The following is a 10,409-nucleotide window of genomic DNA, read 5'->3' as shown; positions in this document are numbered from 1 at the left end:
TTTTGTGGCTGCAGAGTAGTCTCCCTTACTCCAGGTAGCAACCTAGCAAGAGCTTCGCTGACTCAATCGAGCAGCTTGATCGAACGAATGATGATATTGATGAGTTTTCTCTGATAACCATTGAGTAAAATGTTACATCTTTTAAACTGGTGTTCGATGACTCATTTATAAACTTAATCATGCGACAGCAATGAACCACAATAATAACAGTGGATAGTTGCCTTGCCAACAAGAGGCATCTCAACGCGATCGTTTGTAGGTTGGGGGGCGCCCCGAATAAGCTTTTAAGGCCCCGCTTATCAAGGAGGTAGAATCACCTACCTCGCTCTTTTTAGATTCTCAGGCCCAGGGCCGATTAATTTTGCTGTTCATAGATCTTACTTGAAGAAATAACTAACTCTGCTCCAAATTACATCCGAATATCTTAATTTTTATTAAAAAGCGAGGAACGCATATTACAGTTCAAGACATATTAAACCCAAACATAATGACGGCAGGGCCTTTGATTATTTAAAAAGCCTAGCAATGTAAGTGTTTCCTTACACCCAGAGTCACATCTATGGCTGAATAAGTGTCATAAAAGAAAATAAGTACTCAATACTTGAAAGAGAGTTAGATATTTTTAATAGTAGTAAATCGGTTCAAACAAATTAATCTGAGTTATATGTACATGTGTGTGTGTGTGTGTGTGCGTGTGTGTATGTGTGTGTGTGTATGTGTGTGTGTGTGTGTGTATAAATATACATATGTATATAATCATGTATTGTGTAGATAGATAGATAGATAGATAGATAGATAGATAGATAGATAGATAGATAGAAAGAGCATGAGAGAAGTTGAAATGAAGTTTTTTAGAGGAGGGAGAAACGGAGAAAGCGAGAGATAGGGAGAGAAAGAGTGAATTATTGAGGAAATCGAAATATTCTGTTCAGCTTTATCCCGGTTCATTCCAGTGTATGTTTATCCATTCTCTTGTCTGAAATTCTCTGTGAAATCTATGTCGGTCGGCAACATGTAAAAGCACCACAAATATCCTTTAAGAACCAATCTTTACTCTCCGCTGGTCGACAAATATGGCGACACCAACCGTCTGGACCACAGACGTGACTGTCAGATGCTGTTATATGTTTAAGGAACAATAATTCATACCAATGGGATATGTGGAGCTACATGTATTATGTTTGAAAGTGTATTATTTATTGACCATTACACATGTTTCATTTGCTCATAGGAATTACAAAATTGTACATGTAGAAAACATGTAAGAAATTTTCTATTAGAAATTCTTCAGAGAATCAAATGATGTCTTACATGTTTATCCAACATGTAAAACTTTGTAATTCGTCTTAGCAAATGAAACATGTGTAATGATGAATAAATGACACCAATAAATGTTTCCAATCCAACTTCCTCTTTTGTTATACAATAATCCTGCAAACTATATATTTCGAGAATGTTCAACACTAACATCGGCCTCACATCAATGCAACAACGACAGCAACAACATAATGGATTCTAGTATTGGAATAAACAGATGTACTTCAAAAGGACACACCTTGGATTTTAAACCTACTTACACAATATATGTATGTATATATGTATGTATGTATGTATGTATGTATATACACACATTATATACATACATACATTGTATACACATTATATGCACATTATATTCAGTATGTATGTGTATATGTATATATATATATATATATATATATATATATATATATATATATATATATATATATATATATATATATATATATTGTATGCACAGACAATCACACACACAAATATGTACACACACACACGCACACACACACACACACATAGATAGATAGATAGATGGATAGATAGATAGATAGATAGATAGATAGATAGATAGATAGATAGATAGATAGATAGATAGATAGATATAAAACCGTGAATCTCAAAGCAGATAAAGCTATTAATAACAGCGTGTAAATATTAGGTTTAAAAATTCTTTGAATCGGAAAAAAAATGGAAGGCTAGCCGCCGTCTTTTGTAACTCCTTCGAGAGAACGGGAAACAATCATTTTATGTTCTGTCAAAGTTTTTAAATCTATATGACGTCATGTGTGTGTGTGTATTTATCTTGAAGTTAAGAACAATATACGACCGCTCTCCTGTGAGCTAGATCACGAAGACCATGTACAAATATTAACGCTGTTTATTCGTATGCACAGGATTGGCTGTGTGGTTGGTAAGATGTTTAATTTTCAACCACATAGTTCGTGGTTTCAGTCCCACTGCATGGCACCTTGGGCAAGTGTCTTCCACTATAGCCGCGGACCTACCAAAGTCATATGAGTGGATTCGCTGGAAACTGAAAGAAACCCGTTGTAAATACGTGTGTGTGTGTGTGTGTGTGTTTCTGTCTGTGTTTGTCTCCTATCACTCCTTGACAACTGGCGTTGGCAAAAGACACTGATAGAATAAATACCAGGCTTTAAAAAGACTTGATTCATTCGACTAAAAATTCTTGAAGACGGTGTCCCAGTATGGCCGCAGTCTAATGGCTGACACAAGTAAAAGATAAAAAGGAGAGAGAGAGAGAGTGGAGGGAGGATTGAAGAAATTAATAAGGTGTAATTAATTACTGTACAGAAACCTAATTAGCAGGTTGCGGTGCAATGTTATTTGATAAGGATACGTGCCCGACGGATGTTGTTTTTGTGGGCAGCGGCGTCACCATACAAGCGCACAATCCATTGGTAAGTTCCGGGACCGAGCGTTGCATTAATGTAACGCGTTGGAATGGTGTAGAGAAAGGAACCTCCGCGATCTCCTTTGTTGTAGAGTGGTGGTGGTGGTGGTGATGATGGTGGTGGTGGTGGTGGAGATTCACTCGGCTGCAGCCAGAAACTAAAGACAATGCTGAGAATTAGTATCACTTGAAGCCTGAAAAATAAGAAGAAATACCATTATTAATTCTTCTTCGCCGGAAGAATTGCTCGTCAGCATTTCGCCCCTTTTTACGTTCTGACTTCAAATTCCACAGGGGTCGACTTTGCTTTTCATCCTTCCGGAGTCGATAAAATAAGTACCAGTTACGCACTGGGGTCAATGTAATTGACTTAACCTCTCCCCTCGAACTTGCTGGCCTTGTGCCAAAATTTGAAACTTAGCAAAGGCGGAGATATTGTTTTCAGTCGTGTTTGTTTGTTTGTTTGTCCATGGAAAAGATATCTCAAGAACCGCTGTATGAATTCGGATGAAACTTTCAGGAATGTTTGGCCTCGTGACTGGCACGAACTGATTAGATTTTAGGATTGATCCGGTACCGGACATGGATTCAGGATTATTTTTCCGTTTTTTTCTTTACTTAATTTTTGAGAGCGGTCGGGTTCCTTTTTAGTATTCTCGTTTGGGAGAACAGTCAAGTTTATTTCAGATATTCTAATTTTAAAAATCATCTCTGGCTAATCATGGAGAGGACATTGGGTTTGTCTTGGCGGAGGTATGCACTCCCTGAGTGCTCTTGTTATTATTATTATTATTATAGTTGACTCTAAGGCGGCGAGCTAGCAGAATCGTTAGAACATCGGATAAAATGCTTAACAGCATTTTGTCCGTCTTTACGTTCTGAGTTTAAATTTCGCCGAGGTCGACTTTGCCTTTCGTCCTTTCGGAGTCGATAAATTAAGTACCAGTGAAACACTGGGGTTCGATGTAATCGACTCACCCTCTCCCCTCAAATTGTTGCCCATTATTAATGTTGACTCTGGTAGTGTGAACAGGGTTTTAAGTCTCTATTCGGAGCATGTTTTCTTCCAGACGCAGGAGTAGCTGTGTGGTAAGAAGCTTTCTTCCCAGCCACACGGTACCGGGTTCAGTCCTACTGTGTGGCACCTTGGTCAAGTGTCTTCTACTATAGCCTCGGACCAACCAAAGCCTTGTGAATGGATTTGGTAGAAGGAAACTGAAAGAAGCCCGTCGTATATATACATGTATGCGTTCGTTGTTTGTGTCAGTATTTGTCCCGCCACCATCGCTTGAAAAGGTAGCGGTTCGGCAAAAAGAGACCGATAGAATAAGTGCTAGGCTTTACAAAGAATAAGTCCTGGCGTCGATTTATTCGACCAAAAGTGGTGCTCCAGCATAGCCGCAGCAAATGACTGAAACAAGTAAAAGAGTCCTCGATACTTGCGGATGAACAACATAAAAATGAGGTTTTTTAAATCTTATTTACGCACATTTTCTCATTCAAAATGGCTTCCACACATAATTATACCATCTCGATAAAACACTTCCATAGCTTTTTTTTAAAAATCAATACAAAATCGAAACACTACTAAATGAACAAGAGGAAGAAAAAATGAACAATACAGTAAAAAAATTGATAGAAAATGGTTAAAATATTCAAATTATTTGGAAAGCAGCAAAAACAACTTAAACAATAGGAAAAACTACAATGGCAGCAACATCATGAACAACAACAGGAACGACCACAATTACAATCATTCGACTGTAGCAAGAATTTTAAAACACTTCAGAAAAGAATGTTTACCTGGTTTGACAATGATGTCTGATAAACATGTTTGAAGCTGTTCTCTTGATAGTCTATTTATCTCATTCAACTTCCTGCTTATCTCACACTCTATTTCCTTGTTATCACGCCGAACCTTTTCATTGAACTCACACACGCTAGTTATTTCACTGAAAATTTCTTGTAATACCTCGCTGAGTCTTCTAGTAACTTCTTTTGAATCTTTTGGTAATATCTCACTGAACTTCCTAGTTATTTCAATGAAAAATTCTGGTATTCTGGTACCGAACTTGCCTATGATGTCTGTGGGTTTTCAAGTTATCTCTCCAGACGTTTTGGCTATCTCAGACGAATTTCTGATTACATTGATAGATCTTCTGGTGGTTTCAACGAACCTCCTGGTTATATGTCTCTGGACACTCAGCTTACTTCAGATAGCACCTATTGGAACATACCAGCAACCTCTAAACTTCCACTGATATCCACAAAGGAGTCCAAAGAAAAAATCTAATGAAAGAACTCAACAATCAACCGTTTTCGATGTTTCTTGTACAAGAGCTTATAATGTTTTTACACAAATATTTCCTTGAGTCACGAGGAAATGTTACAGAAAAATATTTGGAAGAAAGAAGTGAAAAAGTTAACAAAAATCAGTTTAAATAAATATTAAAGAAAAGTTAGAAAGATGAAATTGTTTGCAAAAAGTAAAAATGGACGTGACATTTGTCCTGTCTCTGGTTGGCGTTGTGCAAATATCTGTAGCTGGAGTTGAAGTTAACATCACACAAGGGACATTTACAAGGTATTACTCCCGTCTGTCGGTCTGTCTACCTGTCTGCCTGCCTGTCCGTCTGTTTGTGTCTCTCTTTCTCTGTCTACCTCTCTCTCTCTCTCTCTCTCTTTCTTTCTTTCACACACGCACACACACACTCTCTCTCTCTCTCTCTCTCTCTCTCTCTCTCTCTCTCTCTGTTTCTCTGACTACCTTCCTCTCTACCAATCTCTTTCATTTTCTCTCTTTCTGTATTTGTTTCTCTGACTCTGTCTGTCTATTTGTTTGTCTGTCAGTTTATCTGTCGCTCTCTCTCTCTCTCTCTCTCTCTCTCTCTCTCTCTCTCCTTTTCTCTCTACACGTCTGTCGTCTTTTCTCTCTCTCTCTCTCCCTTTCTCTTTGACTGTTTGTCTCTTTGTCTCTCTCTCTCTCTCTCCCCCTTCTTCCTTCTCCCCTCCCCCCTCTCTCACTCATACTCGCTGTCTGTCTGTCTGTCTGTCTGTCTGTCTGCACCTCTCCATTTCTTTCTCTCTTGTCCAATTAACTCAAGTCGTCCCAAAAGATCAAATAGCTGTTACCGTTCCTGTTGTTGTTGCTGTCGTCATCATTTAGCCCCAGGTCAACCCTGAACCAGTTGTCCCATATACACTGCATCTTCAAACTATCCACTATCTTTCAGCTTTTACTTGTTTCAGTCTTTAGACTGTGGCCATGCCTCGAAGAATTTTATATTGACCGGTTGTCAAGCGGGAGGAGGGAAACAACACAAACTCAGATATGCTACACACGTACACAATACATACGTATATTATTTTATTATTAGTTCGTCCGTCGTTGTCGACGATGACGCAGGATATCACATGAGAGCAGAAGACGGGGTAACGTGTATCCGGCCGTAGCCAATCAGTCCGATGCGTGCTCGGGAGGCTCTACTCCACTCAATTTGGGGCACAGGTGGTCTGTTGGGACTAAAAGCAAGGAGCTGACTCTAAACTTGCGCAGTTCACGTTTTCCTTGTGCCCTTGCAATCCTACTCTGTTCGTAGGCGATGGCACCTTTGTTGGTGCAGCTCCGTCACACACGCACACACACGACAGGCTTCCACACAGTTTCCGTCGACCAAATTCACTCATAGGTCATTGGTCGGTCCGGTGCTATAATAGTAAAAGGCATTCGCCCAAGGTTGCCGCGTAATGGGTCTGAACCTAAAAAGGCCGTTCTTACAAAGTGAACGCCTTCATATTTATTCTTAAAGCACATTCTGCTTCTCCCAGGACTCCAGACTTGTGTGTGTGGGTGTCGTAATCGTGTGTGGTAGGCAGAGGAGCTGGAAAGAAGTAGGAAATGGTTTTTGCAGAGTAAAATGCAAATCAAAACAGGAAGCGGGAAAAAATGTTGAACAACGCCAAAAATTGTTTTCCCGTCTCCGGCTTTGCTACTTATACATACATACACACACACACATACATACGTACGTACGTACGTACATACATACATACATACATACATACATACATACATACGTACTGCATGCTTGTATGCATACATACATACATACATACATACATGAATACATACATACACGTATATATACATATATATTTGCATGCATGCATACATACATACATATATACATACGTACATATATATACACATACATATATATGTACATATATACATGCATGCATACATACATACATACATACATACATACATGCAATAAATGCATACATACATACATATATATACATGCATGCTTGCTTACATACACATACATACGTAACATACATAATACATACATTCATACATACATGCATACACATACACACATACACACACATACATACATACGAACTTACGTGTATGTGTGTGTGTGCGCGCGCGCGCGCGCGTGTAATTGTAAAACGTCGCACACATACATAAAAGGCATTACTCGGATTTCCTGAGGACCCAGCGACATGAGTAATATAAGATATTTAACCTGAGATTGAAACCTGTATCGTTTGCTGAATTGCAGTTTCTTGAAAGGTAAGCATCCAGTCTGAGAAAAATAACTGACCACCGTATTTTCAATCAGTCAATACTATAGAGATGTGCAGAGGTGAGGTAGGCATTGGTGAACAATATTTTAAGCAACCAAATGCAAGGGAGACAACTCGCATTTAAAAAACTGCGCGTGCGGACGTATGTATGTTTGTACATACATACATACATACATACATACATACATACATACATACATACATACATACATTGTTTTTATGTCAAATTACGTGTGCGTAATTTGCCTTTCATCCTTTTGGTGTGGTTAAATTAAGTACCAGTTGCGTACTGGGGTCGATCTAATCGACTGGCATCCTCCCCCAAAATTTTGGGCCTTGTGCCTAGAGTAGAAAAGATGATATGCTTGTGAAGTCTTGGTTGAAGAATTGAGAATTCTTTCTTTACATCATTTTCTTCGTTGCTTGAAGAAAGACTTCAAGAGTTGTCTACCTTGCATTACTCGTTCTCAGTTTTTATAGACTTATTACAATACTCTTCTGTCTGTCTGTCTGTCTGTCTTTCATTGTCTGTCTGTCTTTCATTGTCTCTGTCTCTCCCTTTCTCTCTGTCTCTCTTTCTCTCTCTTGTTTCTCCCTATCTTTGTCTCTTCCTCGCTCTGTCAAACACGCACGCATACACACACACACACACGCATACATACGCGCGCGCACCTATACGCTGCCTTCTCGCGAACGTCGGCTGCCCTTTCGGTTGCACTTACGTTCATGCATTCCCAGCATACATCCATGGTGAAAGTCAACTCGTGACCGAGTAAGACCAATTCTTAAACCCGATGCCCCCTAAGAAACATCTCGCGTTTTGTGTCCCCATCCTTGATGGCCTCTCATATGGCTCCCACAAACCCAAGTGAATCAAATGACAGACCCACATATCTTCTATGTGCACTGGAGAACATGCTACATATCAAACATATATACATAGGCGTGGCTAAGTAGCTTACTTCTGAACCACATGGATCCGGGTTCAGTCACATTGCGTGACACCTTGGGCAAGTGTCTTCTAGTATAACCTCGGGCCGACCAAAACCTTGTAAGTGGATTTGGCAGGTGGAAACTGAAAGAAGCCCGTCGTATATATAGGCTACAAAGTCACTTAAATCATTTGAGCAGGATACGACGCAGTGGGTCTGAACCCGGAATCATGTGGTTGGGAAGCAAGCCTCTTACCACACACACAACCACGCCTGCACCGAATGGTGAATAAATATTTAAAGCAGGGCAGCGAGCTGGCAAAATCGTTAGCGCACCGGGCGAAATGCTTAGCGATCTTTCGCCCGTCGTTACGTTCTGAGTTCAAATTCCGCCGAGGTCAACTTTGCCTTTTATTCTTTCAGGGTCGATAAATTAAGTACCAGTAAAACACTGAGGGCTTCGATGTAATCGACTTGACCCCTCCCCCCAAATTTCAGGCCCTGTAGAAAAGATTATTAAGAAAGAAAACAATTTGAGGCGGTGAAGGTTCTGAACCTGTGAGGATTAAAATGGAATTTAAAAACCGTTTTTTTTTTAAAGCTTTAATAATAAAAATCAAAAAAAAAAAAAAACACTAGTAAAAGAATGGATTGCGAGGTGAAATGCACGCTTAAGCAAATGTGCTCTTTATTGGTTGCTCTACCGATTCTACAGAACTACAGATAGTAACGAATAGCTAATAGAACATATACAACAACACAAGACAAACAATTTTAGATTTACAGAAATATCGTTGTTGTTGTTGCTGTACTCGTTTTCGCTATTGCTGCATTTGTTGTTGTTGTTGCTGCTGTTATGGTTGTTGTTGTTGTTGTTGTTGTTGCTGTTTAATGTTGATTGACAAGACATTCAGCCATTCAGACAAGCAACGTGTTTCCACGTCTCCCCAATTAAAAAAGGTTTACTAATTCCTTGTGGAATGCGAAGAGTTTGCTCGCCAAAAGTCTGACCGTTGACAGAACCGTCAGCCAGACATTCTCCCTCCTCCAGGACAGATCCACCAATTAACAGCTTCACAAAAATTCTTTGGACATCACATGATTCCTCCACTCTTCGACATTATTCCAGTATTTCCTGGTTCCTACGAAACCAAATTATTTGTAAAAATCGTAGAATTTTCCGAATGGTTATTTTTATTATTATTATTTTCTTTTTTGATTATTCATTTGTAACATACACATTTTCTCCGGATAGGTTACTGATGCCGTGTGTGTGTGTGTGTGTGTGTGTGCGAGTGCGCGCGCGCATACATACATACGCGCGCGCACGTGTGGATGTATGTATGTATGTATGTATATGTATGTGCGTGTGTCTGTGTTTGTCCCCCATCACCGCTTGACAACCGGTGCTGGTTTGTTTATGTCCCCGTAACTTAGCAGTTCGGCAAATGAAAAAGGATAGAATAAATACCAGGCTTACAAAAAATATAAAAGTCCTGGAGTCGATTCATTCGAGTAAAAATTCTTCAAGGCGGTGCCCCAGCTTGGCCGCAGTCTAATGAGTGAAACAAGTAACAAATAAAGATCTAAAATATAAATATAAGCCAAATATGGCTAAAATTATTGTGTCTAATGAAATTAGGAGAAGGAGATATTTTCGTTAAATAAAATCACTGATTCGTTCATCGCGGTTCCTGGATAACACGGTCACTCAATTGGGAATCTTACTTATTACGGATTTATGTGTAATGACACGAGTCGCCTATCAATGAATGATGCTGCTCGAGTCACTAAAGCTCGCCCCAGAGATCATCCACGATGCTCAGGACAACATGAGGTCTCAGAACAAAACCGATTTTTCTCATATTCATTTTATTTCGTTTCCTTTTTTAAAAACCAAACACCCGTGATAAACGAGGATAGATGTATCAGAGATTCAACTTCGAATTTGCCAGAATACTCGTGTTAGATTCATCGGCCTGATGGCGGGTAGCTTCGACTGATGAGACACATAACAGAGTCGAAACACGGCGGTGTTTCAAAGTCTCCTTATCCTGGTGAATCGCGCGTGTTATAAGGCACATCGTCTAAAAGGAGGTGGTGTTCTCTGATGACGAGATACAACAGCAATCAACATATTCAGTTTCGAA

General features: G+C 39.5%; 1 protein-coding gene across 1 annotated transcript; it reads right to left on the bottom strand.

Annotated features, from left to right (window-relative positions):
- Window positions 1–543: 543 nt before the first annotated feature.
- Window positions 544–4,689, bottom strand: LOC149132435 (big defensin-like). Its single transcript, XM_089363982.1, has 3 exons — window positions 4,535–4,689; window positions 2,678–2,925; window positions 544–1,117 (listed from the first exon to the last, which is right to left on the bottom strand). Exons 1-3 carry the CDS (start codon window positions 4,561–4,563, stop codon window positions 996–998), a joined length of 399 nt encoding a protein of 132 aa, XP_089220108.1. The 5' UTR covers window positions 4,564–4,689; the 3' UTR covers window positions 544–995.
- Between the last annotated feature and the right edge of the window lie 5,720 nt (window positions 4,690–10,409).

The sequence above is a fragment of the Octopus bimaculoides genome, chromosome 15 (genome assembly GCF_046866305.1).
Source record: "Octopus bimaculoides isolate indiv1 chromosome 15, ASM4686630v1, whole genome shotgun sequence".
Classification (NCBI taxonomy): Eukaryota; Metazoa; Mollusca; class Cephalopoda; order Octopoda; family Octopodidae; genus Octopus; species Octopus bimaculoides.
This window is presented reverse-complemented; position numbering and strand designations above follow the sequence as displayed.

Excerpts from the sequence above, each read along its gene's own strand:
- LOC149132435 (XM_089363982.1), bottom strand. The coding sequence starts at position 4,563 with ATGTTTATCAGACATCATTGTCAAACCAG. Across the intron at positions 2,926-4,534 it reads AGACATCATTGTCAAACCAG|GCTTCAAGTGATACTAATTC; the intron begins GTAAACATTCTT and ends CTTATTTTTCAG. Across the intron at positions 1,118-2,677 it reads AAACAACATCCGTCGGGCAC|CATCTGACAGTCACGTCTGT; the intron begins GTATCCTTATCA and ends AACATATAACAG.